Source organism: Taeniopygia guttata, chromosome 4A (genome assembly GCF_048771995.1).
Source record: "Taeniopygia guttata chromosome 4A, bTaeGut7.mat, whole genome shotgun sequence".
NCBI classification, from domain to species: Eukaryota; Metazoa; Chordata; class Aves; order Passeriformes; family Estrildidae; genus Taeniopygia; species Taeniopygia guttata.
In genome coordinates, this window is record NC_133029.1 from 15036646 (window position 1) to 15053891 (window position 17246).

Below are 17246 nucleotides of genomic sequence, written 5' to 3' on the forward strand. Positions count from 1 at the left end.
TGGGCACGATTAGAGAAATGAAATATTTTATTAAAACTGGTTCATCTCAATGAGCCATGGCCAAGAGTAGGGTGGCAGTGCCGTCCATCCCCACTCCTCTGGTGTGCTGCGCTCAGGCCGTTGTGGCTGCCTGGAGCAGCGGCTGTCCCTGAGGTCCGGCAGGGCGCTGGGAGCTCGAGGCTGTCCAGCCCTGCGGGAGCGCCAGAATGCCCTGCGGAACAGGGAGGGCAGCTGCTGGTGAGTGCCTGTGGAGGGGCCAGAGCTGTGGGTCTTGGTCTGTCTCCACTCGTCAGTGATTTGAGGAGAAACTGAATTCTTGTCTTGTGTTGGAGTCTCAGTTTCTGTCTCCTGGTCAACCAAGAGGGGAGCAGCTGAATTTTTCTCCTCTTCTGCCACACTATCTGTCTGTGTCTCCTGCTCAGCATATTGAACAGCTGAATCCGCCTCTTGTACCCAGGTCTCAGTCTGGGTTTCCTGTTCCACGCGGTGAGAGGCCTTTCTCTGTAGGTCAGAAATTGCTTTCCTCGTGGAGGCCTGGAAGGAGAGTTGGGGATTTGCAGAGGTCACTGGGCTTCCCCCAGCAGCAGCGGCTGGGACAGGAGCGCAGGAGCTGCTGTGCCTGCAGGCTGTGGGCAGGGGAGGCCTGTCCGGCCCTCTGCGCTTGGCCCTCACCGGTTCTGGCCCGGCGGCCCCGCGGCTTCTCACGCGTCGGTGCTGGCCACGGGCTGCGGCTCGGCTGGCCACGGTGGCCGGCTGCAAAGAGCCACCAGGGCGGGACTTGTGCTCCTCATCCCGGCTGAGACGGCTCTCGGTACCCGCCGAGCTCAGCGAGCTGCAGGGCGATGGCAGCCGGTGCTGGGACCGGCCCTGGGAGCTGCGGGACACGGACGGGGCCTGGCTGCCCTGGGAGCTGCAGGGCAGTGTCAGCCGATGCAGGGACCGGCCCTGGGAGCTCCTGGGCAGTGTCAGCCGGGTTAGGGACCGGCCCTGAGAGCTCCTGGGCACTGTCAGCCGGTGCAGGGACCGGCCCTGGGAGCTCCGGGGCAGTGTCAGCTGGGTTAGGGACCGGCCCTGGGAGCTTCGGGACGGTGTCAGCCGGGTTAGGGACCGGCCCTGGGAGCTTCGGGACGGTGTCAGCCGGGTTAGGGACCGGCCCTGGCTGTCCTGGGAGCTCCAGGGCAGTGTCAGCCGGGTTAGGGACCGGCCCTGGGAGCTTCGGGACGGTGTCAGCCGGTGCAGGGACCGGCCCTGGGAGCTCCGGGGCACTGTCAGCCGGTGCAGGGACCGGCCCTGGCTGCCCTGAGGCTGCTGCAGCTGTGGGCGGGTGGAGGAAGAGGTGTGGGATGCAGGCAGCTGCCTGGGAAGGGTGCTGGTACACCTGGTGCCATCCTCCTCTTGGCCTCTCCCTCCATCTCTCAGCTGGTGCCTCTCCTTGGGGCTCTGGGGACTGGGGTTCTGCTCCTCCATGGCTTTTCCACAGGTGTCCTGGGAAGCTGCTACTTCCTCAGCAAGATGTTCTGCTTGAGTTGGTACCCCATAGGGGCTCCTTAAACACCCCACGGGGAGGATGTGGCCCTGCTGTGTCACAATGGCCCCTTGGTGTCATGAGAACCTGCAGTGTCACAACGGCCCAAGGGCACCATGAGGCCCTGCATCACCCAGTGCAGCTGTCAGGTGTGTTGGGTTTGCATGGCCAGGTTTTGGCAGCAATGGGGTTACTGGGGTGGCTTCTGTGAGAAATTGCCAGAACTTTCCCCATGTCTGACAGAGCCAATGCTACCGGCTCCAGGATGCACCCACTGCTGGCCAAGGCTGAGCCCAGCGGAGATAGTGGTGACATCTTGGGGATAAAAGATTTAACTGCAGCCCATGGGAAGGACTCACGCTGGAGAACTTCATGGGGCACTGGCTCCTGTGGGAGGGACCCCACACTGGAGCAGGGGAAGGACTACAACCCCTCTCCCTGAGCAGGGACAGAAACAACGTGTGATGAACTGACCATGCCACTCATTCCTTGTCTCCTTGTGATGATGGGAGGGAGAATGGAGAGCCCAGGAGAGAAAGGGAGGGAGGGAGGAGAAGTGTTTTTTAAGATTTGTTTTACTTCTCATCATCCTGCTCTGATTTTGATTGGCACTTGATTTTCCCAAGTCGAGTCTGTTTTGACAGTCTGGAGAACAAGCAGAGAGCCTGCAGGCCTGTTTGCTCACCAGTGGGAATTCCTGCAAGGAAAGATGGAGTTCTGCAGGCTTCTCCAAGGCTCACACAAGGGAAAACTGACCCCAGTGGGGCAGCATGCTCCCCTTTCCTCACCAGCCAGGCAGTGTTGCAGGAAGGAGCAGGTGACTAGAACAATCTGACTTTATTGGTGCAAACACTGGGCTTGGGTGAGTGGAATATTCCCAAGTGCTCCCAGGAAGCTGCCCAAGGTGCAGGGGTGCCCACAGCCAGCAGCCCACTCCCTCCAGGTGTTCCTGCTGTGGAGTTCATTCTTCGTGGATGTTGAAGAGCTTTGCTACTTCGTTGAGGTCCTCATGCTCCTCCCCGTCTTTGATGATCTGGAAGAAGGAGAACACATTAAATCCTGTACATCCTATAGAGAGCCAGTGCTGCAGGACTGTCACAGCCAATGCCAAGAGCTCCTTGGATCCTCTCTGAAGCACCAGACTGAGACAGCCACAACACAACAGCACTTTCTACACCCAAATTCACAAGGGAGTCTTAAATGTACCATCACCTGCCTACAGGAACAGCAGGAAAACCAACCTCCTGTCCCTGTGGGATTTGTTTCTGGGTTTCACTTTACAGCCAGGGAGAACAAGTATTTTAAAAAGTGATTCTGCTCTGCAAAGATAAGCCTGGCCCTGACTTGGAGCCAGGATACCTTGCTTGAACCTGCAACTTTTAGACAAGATGAAGAGACCACGGATTTAGGGTAAGGACTGCTGAGGGAGGGAGGGAAGGAAGGAAGATGGGAGGGAGGGAGGAAAGGAGGAAGGCAGGAGGGCAGGAAGGCAGGATCTCCCACACGGATGGCAGAAACAATATGTTTCAATTGCATCTTCAGATTAGATATCAACAAACACTTCCACCATGACTAGTTTGTCTTGGGACACATCATCCAAGGGTAGTGTGGCATCACTCTCATGGTTCAAACAACCAAAATTCTTCAAAGGTGTTAAAACCTGACCCGGGTCTGGCTAAGCTGAGCTGAGAGGTCTGGGCCAGGCCACAGGGGTAGGGACACACCAAGCCCCTGCTCAGGGCTGCTGCAGCCCAGATATGGTGGCTGTTTCTGGGATGGTGACATTTGAGACTTTTTCAGACACTTGGATGTGGAACAAAGCAGCACAAAAATGGGACACCTCACTCCTGCGCTGTCACTGTGACTCCAGCCTGTACTACAGACCTGGAATTTCAGCCATGCCAAGGCAAGGCTTGGAGCACACACCTGATTGAGTTATTTCTGAAAAAAATCTGCAAACGTTCAAAAAAGCACAGGGACAGTTCCCTTAAGTCACCTGGAACAGTGCTCCCATTGGATATTGCCCAGCTCTGCATCAGACAGAGCATCTGCCTTTATTTATCCTCACTTTGAATTGACAGATTGATTTTTCCACAAGAAAAACCCCGCTCTAACACACCCCCTGTCCATCATCCTCGCCCTGCACTGACCTTCCGAGCAATGGGCATCCTGTTGAAGATGTTCCACAACACAATTCCCACCACGACTTTATCCCTGAGGTAGAAAATGACACCTTTGCCGTAATCTTCTCCTTGCTTTGGGACTTGAGGCATTGGTGAAGAGCTTTGAGAGATCTGAACTTCTGAGGCTTCCGCTTCCGTTTCACTCTCAGATCGAATTCCAGTCCCTAGGGCAGAAATAGGAGGAGTCACACACCCAGTGCAGGACATGTGATGATGAGAGCAGATTCAAGAGCCTGTTCTGCAGGAGCCTGAGTTGTTTCCCTTTGAGTTGTGTTCCCCAAAAGTTAAGTTTCATTAACAAAAGGATGAAACAATCCCAACATGTAGCATAACACCAACAATCCCCAACTTCCACCCCCAAATGCAAGGGAGAGCACAGTCTGCTTCCTCCAGGCAGCGGATATAAAATAAACACACTTGGATCCAGACTCTCTGTTGTCCCAAACTGGTCATTTTATTGCCATGGAGGAGATCAAACTTCCCTGAGAGAGTCTGCACGGCAGTAGAGGTGTTCCCTGATACCTTCTTGGAGGAATGTTTTAATCACATTTTAATATAAAAGCCAGCCTTTAAAGGTTGGTGGAGAAACGAGACAGCAGATTGCTGTTTCCTCATGCTCTCAGAGGTCAGGGTGACTCTGTGGTCCCCACACCAGCACGTGCAGGAGCTCCCCAGTCCCTACCTGACTGTTCTGTCGCACTTTTTGGCGTGTCCTTCGCTGTCGCCTTGGCAAACACTCCCACTGTGGGCAAACTGCTGTCCACGAGGCCAATGGCTTCGTAGCCCACATTGGGGCCCAGATCACTCCTAGGAAATGAAGAGGGAATAAAGTAATTTGTAGCAGTAGTGAGACAAATCCAAGGCAGTCCCATACATGCGTGCTCCACTCCTTACTCCAGCATGGCGTGGCAATGCTGGACGCTGACACGCTGACTGAGACACAGAGTCTCCTCTGCACACACAGGTGGAACAAGGAGTCAAGACATAAACCCACAGCCATGAGCTGCAGAAAAACCAGCTCACTGGCCAAAACTTTGAAATCCTTCAGGCCTGCTCCCTGGGAGGCAGCTGGAGGCTTCCCAGCTTCTGGCAGTGTTGTTACCCACACCAGGCTTGGCAGCATGGACAATCATTCAGTGAATATTTTTGAGAGCATTTAGAAAAGACTAAAGAGAAGAAAACCTTGCCCTAACACCTTCTTGAACCGGGCACCTGGATCTGAACTGGGGTGCTGATAGTTGATAAAGCAGCTGTGGTTTGGGACTGGGATGTAGCAGGTGTCTGAAGTGTTTCCCAGGATGCTGAGGAAACAGGTGCATCACAAACCATGAATCTATGCACAGCATGACCTCCCCGGCCAGAATCCTCCAGCACAGACTGGGGTTAACACAAGCAACACCAGTAACATGGCAGCTGTGATCAGCTGGAGCTCAGGAGGGATCATGGAATGGTTTGGGTTGGAAGAGACCTCAAAACCCATTTCATTTCACTCTTCTACCATGGCCAGGGATACCTTCCCCTATCCCAGATTGCTCCAAGCCCCATCCAGCCTGGCCTTGGACACTTTCAGGAATCCAGGGGCAGCCACAGCTTCTCTGGGCACCCTGTGCCAGGGCTTCATCACCCTCAGAGGGAAGGATTTCTTCTGTATACTGAACCTAAATTCCCCCTCTGTCAGTTTGGAGCCACTCCCCCTTGTCCTGTCACTCCAGTCCCTCTCTGGCTTCCTTGCAGCCCCTTCAGACACTGGAAGACACTATGAGGTCTCCACACAACCTTCTCTCCAAGAGGATCAGGATCCTGAGCACGCTGACAAATGCATGAGGAATTCCTGTCATTTCCCAGCTTTTCAGCACGGGGGAAGTCAGTGTCAGTCTTTGAGGGCTGGCACAGTGTGACACCTGCCAACAAACACGGGGCTGCAACTCACAGCCCTTCACCTGTATCTGGTCCTGGCTGAGAGCATCCCAAGGGAAAGCACCCCTGGGAAATGGCTGGCTCTGTTCTTAGCTGCACTTCATGACCTCTGAAGTTTTTCCCAACCTCAAGGATTCTGTGGCTCTGTTTCTTGTTTAAAAGTGAGGTGATAAATGCTCTGGGCCCTGAATCCAAGCAGGACAGACCAAGAGTTCAGGTAAGTGACAGCAAGTCATAAAGAACTATTTCTGTGGGAATTTCCCTGAAAAAAGTGAAACTCTTTTACCCATATTTGAAATCCTGTTCGTAAACAGGATCTGGGATTTCTAATTGGGCTGACCTAACAGCCTTTTGGATTTTAATTTTTTGTGAAGCTTTTTTTGTTTTGTTTTTCTGTTCTCATTAATCCTGTTTTAAAAAGACCTTCAGGAAAATATAGCAAAATTTCCCATTTTCCTGATACCTCTCTCTGGAAAACTACTTTTCAGGTACACCTGGATGCAGCAATGCTTTGCCACTAAAACATAATTCAGCAAAGTGCAATACTCCGACCCACAGACTGGGCTGGGGAACTTCAGGTAATCATAACAGAAAAGCTGCTGCTAAATTCAACCTGTAAATCAGTCTGCTCTGAGGAAAGGGCTGTTCTGTATTGCTCCTTGCTCTGCAGAATGGGCCTTGTTCAGGGAGAAACTGGGATCTGCAGGAAGGGAAAGCACTTGAGAGAGGTGAGGGCAGAGCAGCAAATGCTCAAACACTTCCCCCACCTGAGCTTTAGGAACATGAAGCTGTACAAGGTGTTTGCTGAGGTGCTTTCACTCCCCTTGGGAAACAGACACTTCTCAAGGTGTATTCTGTCCAAGCTCCTGTATGTGGCCACAACAAGGAACCCCCAAAGAGGAAAGGACTGTTACCAGAACATGGACTGGTGCCAGTAGGGCTTTGCAGCTCCTGTCATGTTTTCTCCAGCCAGTCTCCCGCTCACCACGGCGTGGTCATGGTGCTCCACACGCCTGCGGCCCAGTTTGATGTCATAAAAGCAGGCAGCATCCCCTGCCTTGGAGAGAACCAGCCCATGAGCACCGCAACCGGGAAAGCCCCCACCAGTGCCCGAACAAAAAACATCGGGAAAAGAACACCTGGAACAAGGAACTGAGTTTTTCTGACAAACCCCAAACACCACCACTACCTCATCCCACTCTCTGGACTACACAGCTCCCAGTTTCTCAGCATTTTCCCCTGATGTTTGGAAAAATAAACCAGCATGAGGTACGTTTTCCAGAGGAATCAAAGTATCAACGCCCACCAAGAGGCTCTTATGCAAGCAAGTGATCCAGGCTATGTTTAGGTTACCCCAACTCCTCTTACACAGCATAAATATTCCAAACTTGCCGTGGTTACCACGGCAACGAGGTGGCTGCAGTGCCTGACCAGGCTCTGGGCCTGCGCTACAACTGCTCTCCTTACTCGCTCCTGCTCACCCCTTCACCTCCTCCTGTCATCTGTGTCCCACTACAGCAGCAGCAGCACTGGGAAGCTGTGCCCACACTCACCACCCAGATGTTGTGGGAGGCTGTGCCCACACTCACCACCCAGATGTTGTGGGAGGCTGTGCCCACACTCACCACCCAGATGTTGTGGGAGGCTGTGCCCACACTCACCACCCAGATGTTGTGGGAGGCTGTGCCCACACTCACCACCCAGATGTTGTGGGAAGCTGTGCCCACACTCACCACCCAGATGTTGGAGCGTGCCTGCAGCTCTGCGTTCACCCGGAACCCCCCAAAGTCTGAGTCCACCTCCAGCCCTGCTGACTTGGCCAGTTCCACGTTGGGCTCCAGCCCCACTGCGGCCACAATGTGATCGGTCTCCACCTGTTTGGGAATGCATAATTAGGATGTTAATTGCCTGTGTGCTCCTGCAAACGTGACCCTCTCCCTGCTTTCCAATTTACCTTCCGGCCGTCCTTCAGTTTAATCACCAGCCGGTTGCCGGAGACGGAGACGGATTTGACCACGGCATTGGGCAGGACACTGACCCCCTCTGGAAACGAGCACAGGACACCTCACTGCCTGCTCTGGGCTGGGCAGATCCCACCTGCAGCAGGTGGTTGGTGCAGACAGATGCTGGGTGAGGAACCAAGTCAGAGCCCACCCGAGCTTTGCTGCATGTGCTAGTGCAGCTCTGGGGGAAGCACGAGGAGAAACCCAGTTTAAAAGTCTGAAAGCTGCTTCAAAGGCAATACAAAGTACATCTCATGTGATGACAAGGCCACATCCAAAAGAATTCCCTAAAACAGGTGTTCAGGAACTAAGGACACTCAATTACCTACTGCTGTGCCACAGCCAGACCCAGAGGCCCAACAAGGCAGCTTCCAAAAAAGAAAGTAACTCAGACTCAGGCCCTGCAAGCCACACCCCAATGACATTCCTCCTCCCTCTCTCCCTCTCCACGTCCCAATGCACAGGATTATTTTGCACTTAATGCAGGAAATGGAAAAAGGTGTCTTGAATCTTACTGACTTTATCAGCTAAACACTACAGCACCTGGCCTGACCCAGGTGTGTGCACAAACACAGAGATCATTCCAGGGAAACAGCCACAGGGAAGGAAAACCTCCCTCACATCAGCAAGCCTGTTTGCTCAGCCTTCCCAGAGGAATTGCCAAGAAGGCCAGGATTCATGGCAGTTTTCTGCTGCCCAAGCTGCCTGAACTGCAACTTCCCCTGTGCTGCACCCGGGCCACTTTGCAGGGCCAGCCCTCCCAAGGCTCCAGGGACAGGAAGGAGCTGGATGTCCCCAGGAGCACCTGCCTGGCAGCCACCAGCCCAAACCCACTCGGCAGCTTCACCTCTTCTGACTTTCTCCGTGGTCCAGTTGCTCAGGTATTCGGGCAGGACTTTGCCCATGTTGCCGTTCTCTGGAAACAGCTGGATCACCTCCAGGCCTCGGGTTCGTGCTGGAAGGGAAGCACAGAGCAGCAAGATGAAGAGCAGCAGCAGATGTTGGAACACACACATTTTACTTTACACAAGGAGCTTGATAGAAGTTTCCAAATCTGGGAGTTCTGACTCCCAAGGAGTCACAAAGTGACTGATTACTGTTTCACATATACCTGTGAAGTCTAGATAACAGATTTTTAGGGAAAACGCTTAGTATTTTGGCCAAAATGTAAAAAAAATTACCATAAAGGCCCTACGCACACACTGACAGTTAGAATCCAGCTGCTCACCTCTTTGAAATCACAGAATTATGGACTGCTTTGGATTGGAAGGGACCTTAAAGATCATGCAGTTCCAACCCCAAAATCATAGTTTGAGGGTGGCATTGAGCACAGAGAACAAATGTAACTTTTCAGAGGGTGGAATGACTTTGCAGCTCGCACTGGCCTGCAGAGCTCCCACCTTTGTCGTCAGGGGCTGCTAATGAGGGAGAGACTGGGAAAACCTTGGCCACACAGGCAACAAAACACCCGTGTGTTGTTCCCTTTAGGCAAACACAGAGTCTGTGCAAAAACTGAGCAGCTGGGGACTGAAAAGAAGTTTCTAATGTGAGGCTGCTGCCACTCAGTGCCTGTCACAGCTGGGGACACGCTCACCTCTCCTTCCCAGAGCACAGGCCAGCTCGCTGCCGAGGAAACCACCACCAATAATTGTGATGGACTTGACTTCCCTGGAAATCTTCTCCAGCCTTCGGAAGTCCTCGATCTGAAAGAACATTTACCCCCATTTCCAATCCTCTCTAACAGGAATGGCAGCATTAGTCATATTCAATGGATTTTATTCACATTGGAAAGTGCAGCAAAGTCACACAGGAGGGAAAATTAAAAAAAATACCTAAACCCCATAATCCCACATATTGTTACAGCTCTCAGGCTGAGGCAAGCAGGTGAGTGGTTGAGTAGACTCTACCCTGGTTTCCTGCCTAGGAAAAAGAATAAGCAAGCAATGGATTCCTGGGCCTCATCTGAGGGAAGCATCTGAGCCAAGGCAGGACCGTCCCCACCCAAAGCAGAAGAGTTTAAAAACGGAAAAAAGTTAAGTGGCTCTGATTTATTCAGCCTCACTGGGGCTGGCAGCACCTGGAGGGTACCTTTCGGAACAGGGTCAGCCTTTTCTGCACGTCCTTTCCTGCTCTTTCGATGGCAGGCAGGTTCCTTGGGGAGCCTCCTGTGCACAAGGAGAGAAGGGAGACTATTGACACCACAGCCATGGCACTGGGTATCCAGACAGTGCAAAGCTGTCTCAGATCTCGCTTGTGCTTCCCAAACTGTTCCAGTATGGGAATATCCCAGTATCCCTGTTGCTGCCTGAATGTCCCAGAAAATCTGATGATGCAAGGCAGGTGAAAATCCCAGCATGGCTGTCTGCACAACTGTCCTTCATGTGACTGCTCCACATCAAGTCTGACACCACAGAGACTTCTTCTCAAATACAACCAAGGAATCAGGGAATGGTTTGGGTTGGAAGGAACCTTAAAGCTGATCCAATTCCACCCCCTGCCATTGGCAAGGACAACTTCCACTGTCCCAGGCTGCTTCAAGCCCCATCCAGCCTGGCCTTGGACACTTCCAGGGATCCAGGGGCAGCCACAGTTTTTCTGGGCAACTTGTGCCCAGGAAGAATTCCTTCCCAGTATCCCACCTAAACCTGCCTGCTGGCATTCCCCATTGTCCTGTCACTCTAGACCCTTGCCCAAATTCCCTCTCCAGCTCTTGTGGAGCCCCTTTAGGCACTGGAAGACTCAAAGATCTCCCAAAAGCCTTCTCTTTTCCAAGCTGGACTCCACCAGCTCTCCCAGCTTAACTCCACAGGGGAGGTACTCTAGAGAATTTATCTCTAGCTAAATGTCACTGAAATAAAAAGCCTGGCACACGATCAGGAACAAGAGAAAAAAACAGCACTTACCAGTGGCAATGAGACATTTGTCGTAGGATATCTGTGTCCCATCATTAAGCTTCACTGTGTTCCCTCTGACATCCATGTGCACAACCTGCAAGGTGAACCCAGCTGAGTTTGAGCTCTTCACTTCATGGACTACTGAGCAGAGGTACAAACTTGGAATTAACATTCTCCCACCTTTAGGTTTAGGATGGGGGCAGGAGTGGGGAAGTGAGAGGACTGGAAGTGGGAATTGAGACTTCTTTGGGAGTCACCGTAACTCAGGTTGATCTTCCCAAGGTCTGAGTGTGAAATGGGCTCAGACACAGCACAGCTCAGCAGGAAGAGGAATCACTGACATTTATCATAGCAACATACAAACAACCGAGGATGTAAATATTTCAGAAGGTTCACCATCAATTTCTCCACCTTCCTGCTGCTTCAGCAGGAAACAGTGCTCCTGCTCACCTTATCACCCACTGCCTTGATCTCTGTGCTCTCCTCATCTCACCCTCCAGCCCACACAGCCCAGTTCTCACTTGTCACACCCTGTCTCTAAGGTCTACGTATTTTTGTCCCCTGCCCAGACTCCAAACTTATCCTTCTCTCTTCCTCATCATCTTCCCTCAGCTCACTGCTATTCCTCCTACTCCAGTGGTTCAGTACCAGCTTAGAGTGCGGGTTCTGTTCAAGAAGAGCTGTAGGAACAACAGCCAGTGCTGTACCCACCTTCTTGCCAGGCAGAACTGCCACCCCACCATTCTCCACAGAAGGCAGGTCCTCGACAGGCACGTAGAAAGATGGTGGCTGGAAATAGATACTGAGAAAAGCTCCATTATCAAACAGGTTCCCCTTGCTCTGGGATACCAGAAATCCAGCTGTTCAGCACAAAGACAGCTCCGTGCATCATAACAAGCCCCACAGTTATTTATCTGTTTTTAAGAATTAGGATCTTCACACTGTTGAAGTTCTAGGGTTTGGATCACGGAATCATAGAATCGGTCAGGATGGAAAAGATCATAAAGCCCAACCACCAAGTAAGGCTTAATCACAGAAGTCACAAAAATCAAGTATGATCCCGTGTCCTTGGACCTCTGCTCTAACCTGTGGAGCTTCATCTTTATTAACTGATTTCCCAGGACTCCTGCCCATAGAGGGATATATCTAAGGGGAATCACAGCAAAGGTCAAGAGGTATTGTGGGAAGCAGAATTCCTCAACCCCTGCTAGCACCAGCACACCCTTCCCTGCCCTCAGTGCTCCACTGGCTGGTGGTTCTCTCCCAAGAACAGTTTGGTCATTGTCACCTTGTCACTAACCACTCCTTTGCCCTGTCACCTGCAGTGCCACGTACCTCCTCTCCTTGCCATTCCACTGCTTGAACCGCAATGTCTCCGTCACATTGGGATCATCGGAAAACCACAGTTCTTTGGAAAGGGGTGGACGCATGTAGGGAAGGGCAGGATCTTCAGACACAATCAGCACCTTTAATTGGCCAGGAAACACATCAGCTGGAGCGAGAGCAGGCAAGGGAGCACACACAGAGCAGGGCAGGAGGAGCAGGACAGCTCTTACCCGCGCGCCGGGGTCGCGGGCCCGGATGGATCTGGCAGCAGCGAAAGCAGCGGTTCCTCCCCCAATGAGCAGGAAAGGGACGTGGGATGGGACCTTGGGATGAGGGCTTGGAGCTGCAGGTGACAGATGGGACAACTTACTGCAAATACAGGCATGCAGCCCAGCCGCAGGGCACAGAGTATGTCACCAGGGGACTTCCACATCCAGACTTCCTTTGGAAATTGTCCTCCTTCTGCCCCAGTACCCTTCCCAAGAACCCCACTGCTGCTTCCCCCAGAGCTGCTCCCTGCAGGAATCAGGCAGATTTCAGCAAACTGGTTTTTCTAAGCAAGCCCTAAAGTCTGCACTGGCCAACCAGTAAGCAGTTTATAAAAAAGGGCAAGGCACAGTTTTTGGTAATTTTGTTCAAGGAGACAACTTGTGAGTTGCCCTGCAGAAGGCACCTCCTCCCACAGGCAGGTCCTGTTGCTGAGAAACATGGGGTTAATCCATGGGCAGGAACAAACCAGGCAGTTAAGCACTGGCACCAGAACTCACCTGCTGTGTCTTGAGGAGCAGCACCTTCACCTGAAAGGGAAGAAAGACATGGCTTAAGTCAGCGAAGCATAGGCTGTAGTCTGGGAGCTGCAGTTCAGGGCCCAGCCCAGGATGAACAGGCTCTCCACCAGCCAGGGAACGAGGCCCTCTGGAATCAGTGTCCTTGCCAGACTATGCAAAGGTAAAAGCCAGAAGCAGGGCTCACTTTTTTCTCTTTTTACCACAGAAGGAGTAAATGGCAGAATCAGCCCCAGGAGACATCCTACTTCATCCTCAGGATGGTCTGTAAAACAGCCTCTTCTGGGTCATGGAGCCAGCACTGTCTTCTGTGCCGGGAAGTCACAGAAAACAGAATCCCAGAATAATGGGTTGGGCTGGGGGAGATGTTAAAGTTCATCCAGTTCCAGCCCCCTGCCATGGGCAGGGACACCTTCCACTAGACCAGGTTGCTCCAAGCTCTGTCCAACCTGGCCTTGAATGGGAATTCGGAACAATGGCACACACTGAGAGGTGCAATCCTACAAAGGCACATCTGTGATTCCAGAGAGGCTCTGTTCTGTTTGTTTTGGAGGCCTCAAGGTCATGAAGAACAGAGCCAACCCCCCAGCCTGGCAGGCTGCTACCCACCTGAGGCAGAGGACTTACTGTCTTGGGATTGCCTGGATGTCCTGGCGAGCCGGCTGGCGTATCGCTCCTTGCTATCCTGCAGTGTTTTGTACACCTGCAGACAGACAGGACACATTTACCTAGGGCACCTTACAGCACCAAGACACCATCCTGCTGCTGCCCCTGACAGGCTTCTGTCCATCCCACGTGCTGGAAAGGCCATTGACAACACACGGGGCAAAATACACCTCCCTGGACAAGGTGGCCATTGAGAACGTGCTCAGAAAATGACCTGCTCCACCAGGTGTAATAAGCCTTGGATGTCTGGCTGCTTCTCAGAAGCAATGAACCTTCCTGCAGGTGTTTGTCTGCACAGCTGTTCCAAGGAGAACCAGCTCCAGTGAAGGAAATGCACCCAAACCACATGCAAGCTGGGCCATGACACAAGACTGCAGAAACAGAAGACAAATCCAAAGAAAAAGCATCTCCCAACTTCCAAAGCCCAGAGCAGCTGGGCAGAGCCAACAACCTGACTGGCTTTCTCTAGGCACACTGGTGGCAGGACAGCCCTGACATCAGCAGAGCCTTGAGCCACGGGAGTGGGGCTGTTCCAGGCACTGGCCCTTGGATGTGGAATCTCTTCCAGCTGAATGCTGAGCTGTTTGTTTGATTGTGAAACTCGGGATACAGCATAAGCAGAGCCTGCATGTACAATTTACTGGTACAGACAAGGAGGGAACATCTCTTATATCACATTAACCTACAAGAAAAATTGGTAATGGACAGGAGCTGAAGACACTAGGAGCACTGGGAGCAGGTCATAATCCAGTATTTTTCCCCAAGGGTAAAAAAATTAGAGGGAAGCAAACCTTTCTTTGAGGCAAAACCCAGCCTTCCTAATAACCTCTATCATGTGCATAGCATCAAATTTCATTTGCCAATCCTCACAAGCTGGTATTTTATAGCAAATAGTTTTAAACAAGAATGAAGGAATTTAATAACAGGCACAAAAAAGAGCACAGGACAAAAGCCTGTCCAGGGAACTGGAGAAATGTTGGAAATATTAGAAAACAAGAACTTGTCAGTGTTTAGAAGAATTAAGATAAAGGTATTTTTAAAGCCTTTTGCTCAAAGACAGAAAAGCCAAGGTTAACAAACCACCTCTGCTTTTACAAGCAGAATCAGGAAGGTTTTAAGTGAGTCCAAAGGGCAGCATACAACAAATTAAATCCGATCCTTCAGGGAAAAACACTGTTATGCACAGGCAAAACATCAGATCAGGCCTTAAGGATAAATATTTCCAATGGGACAATGTGAAGTTCTTTCTAGTTAGAAGCAGAAATATACTCTGCCAGGACATGGGGTGATGTTTCAGTGCTCTTCCATGAGGAAATCACCAAGTTAGACAAGTTTTCTTTCCTTCCCTTTAGCAAAAGTTATACTCAGATATTATTTCCTTCTCTGCATGCCAACATTACTGATATCAGGAGAGGTGCACTAATTAATAATTTGTGTCCTTACACAGTCACAAAGATGGCCAGTTTGAGTTTAGATTTACTCAATGTGGCAAGGTTAATTCTAAGGCAGAAGAACTGCACCACCTGAGAATATTCAATTTGTCACCTTAAATGATTTGGCAATGTCCCTTGAAAATGATGTACCTGAGGCCAGGGAGTACAAAGAGGGCTGGAAGTGAAGGGCTACAGGGTGGGAGGTACAGACAGGTGCCCACCCTCCCACCCCACAAACACCTTTAGTGAAGCATCTTACATAAACTCCTGTCCCAGTGGCTGCTCCTCCCACTATTAAGTATAACAAGAGGTTGTTGCCAGCTTTGCCAGGAGGACCTGAAGACGTCAGGGATCTAGAAGGGCATCTTAGCTGATGGCATTGCAAAACTGCAGGGGAAGACAGGCAATGGAAGAGAAGAGGGAAAGAGCGGAATATTAGGAAGGATTCTTGATTAAATAGGTCTGGGAAAAGCAGAGTGCACTTTGTAATTTCAGCTACCTTGTCTGCCAAAAAAAAACCCAAAAAAAACCAGACAGCAGGGCACAGGAAGGAATTATATTTAAAGGAAATAGGAAAATATTTTTCTTCCATGCACTGCTTTGAATTTGTTTTTTCCTCTTTCCCAGGAGCTTCCTTTGGAGAAAATTGGGATTTGGAACTTTTAATTAATATGATCATCCTAGAGAAAGAGCTTGGAAACAAAGATTTGTGTGGTGTAAACTTGGGATCTATCTTGTCATTTTCTCTTTCAGTGAGGCTGCAAACCTTTGTCCTTTTTAAGTAGAACATTACTCCCCCGCTGGAGGTTGGTTTGGTATACTTACACAAGTTAAGCAAATGTTCTGAACTGAGATTTGGCAAGCAATTGTTTGTCCCATACAAGACAACAGAGACAGCTGTGGCTGGTCATAATGAAAAAACCCAAGAGTGCCTTTAAGGTAAAAAAACTTAAAAGGTAACTGAAATTACAGTTAAAACCCAAGTGATCATAAGAAGTTACTTTCCATTGAGTTCCCCTTGAAGTTTTCTGAAGGAGGAAACAGAGATAAAGCTACAGAAATCAAAAGCTGAGTAAAGAGAGCTGGAATACAGCAAATGCTCAACAGGAGAGATGGACTGCAGCTTCTTCCCAGGAACCACCTTTCTACTTACATAGGCACCTGCTCCTAAGGTGGACAAGCCCATAATAAGGACAAAAACCGAATTACTGCCCTTTTGCCCAGGCACGCCTTTGCTAGCCACTTGTCTGCTCAGCTGCAGGTCTGGGGGCACATTCCAGCGCTGCAACAACGTGCCTAAGGAACACAATTTATTGGAGAAACAACACAAAAACACTGTCAATACAAAGGTAGGTCTGGAAATTTAGAGACTAAGTTCTGAACCCAAACAAATTCCTTGTTTGGAAAACCCAGCCCCACATCTGAGCGACCACAGGGCATTATCCTGAGCCACAACAGTGTGCTCTGGGCAGCTGTGGAGACCAAATTATCTGTCAGATCAAGGGGTAACTGAACTAACTGATAGCAGGGGCATCTCTAGGCAGCTGGAAAGGCTGCCTGCAGCTGGAGCCTCCAGCCGCTCTGGGCTGGCCGAGCACAGACATGTGTGTTGGTGGTTCCAACACCTTCTCCAGGCCCCTCCTGTCCGAGGATGCACCTCCAGCAAAAGCAGGAGCCAGGCCAGGGCGGGCAGCAGGGGTGGTGACACCGGCACCAAACTCCCTCTGCTCACACGGCTCATTCCACCGGGATAAACCAGCAGCAAGGCAAAAAGGGCATCCCCGGTGGAAACGGGCAGATCCAGGTGCAGGCACCTCCCGCCGCACAAGCCGGACGAGGAGCAGCCGTGGCTGAGCCGCTGCACCGCGTTTGATTTCTCCATCACCAAATGGGGATGGAGGACAGCCAGCGGCCGGCCCCGTTCATCCCTCAATGGAGCGATGGCGGGGACGGCTCCGAGCGCTGCTCCCAGCACGGCCGATGCTCCCGGGAGAGGTTTGGGATCTCTCCATCCCCACCTCCACCTGCCCCTGCCCGGTGAGAGCAAACCGCGCCTCACCCCTGCCTGCAGGCACTTCTTTTGTGACAAAAACCGCAGCAGAGCCAGCAGCAGCCGAAAAGAGACCGAGCTCCCCGCCAGCTCCGGGTCACTCCCGCTGTCCCGAAACATCCGCACCTCCGCCGCCCGCGCCCCCTCCCGCAGCGCCCCGCGCCCGGCCGTGCCCGCACCCATCCCGCGGGATGCCCGCCCGGCCCGGTGCCCTCCGCAAACCGCGCTCCCGGCCGGGATCGGCCCCGGGCCGCGTGCCGCAGCGGCGGGAATCGCGCCCGGCGCGCCCCGGTCCCGGTGCCGGTGCCGGCACTGACCCGCGTGGGCGCGTCCCCGCGGCGGGGGGCGCAGGGCGCGCGCCAGGCCCGCGCGGCAGCGGAACATGTCGCCGGTCCCCGGTCCCTCGGTCGCGGTCCCGCCGGCCCGGCCCGGCCCCGCCGCGCACGCGCCTCCCGCCGCTTCCG

The 17246-nt window shown here is 52.1% G+C and overlaps 2 protein-coding genes across 3 annotated transcripts; both read right to left on the reverse strand.

The window, feature by feature from the left end:
* Positions 1–9: 9 nt before the first annotated feature.
* On the reverse strand, positions 10–2188 carry LOC115495255 (uncharacterized). The gene is made up of 2 exons (XM_072929216.1): positions 673–2188; positions 10–534 (listed from the first exon to the last, which is right to left on the reverse strand). The coding sequence occupies exons 1-2, from the start codon at positions 1465–1467 to the stop codon at positions 31–33; spliced, it is 1299 nt and encodes a 432-aa protein (XP_072785317.1). The 5' UTR covers positions 1468–2188; the 3' UTR covers positions 10–30.
* Positions 2189–2343: 155 nt separating this feature from the next.
* On the reverse strand, positions 2344–17233 carry AIFM1 (apoptosis inducing factor mitochondria associated 1). Of its 2 annotated transcripts, none has more exons than XM_012573153.5 (17): positions 17100–17233; positions 14992–15119; positions 13261–13336; positions 12616–12645; positions 12079–12191; positions 11858–11988; positions 11234–11324; positions 10532–10616; positions 9717–9793; positions 9223–9331; positions 8476–8583; positions 7580–7668; positions 7359–7499; positions 6540–6682; positions 4391–4515; positions 3676–3872; positions 2344–2558 (listed from the first exon to the last, which is right to left on the reverse strand). In XM_012573153.5, the coding sequence occupies exons 1-17, from the start codon at positions 17164–17166 to the stop codon at positions 2487–2489; spliced, it is 1782 nt and encodes a 593-aa protein (XP_012428607.3). In that variant the 5' UTR covers positions 17167–17233; the 3' UTR covers positions 2344–2486. The 2 variants fall into 2 exon arrangements, with proteins under 2 accessions (XP_012428607.3, XP_030128626.2); XM_030272766.4 differs by lacking the exon at positions 14992–15119 and adding an exon at positions 15886–16028 and having other exon boundaries at positions 17100–17226.
* Between the last annotated feature and the right edge of the window lie 13 nt (positions 17234–17246).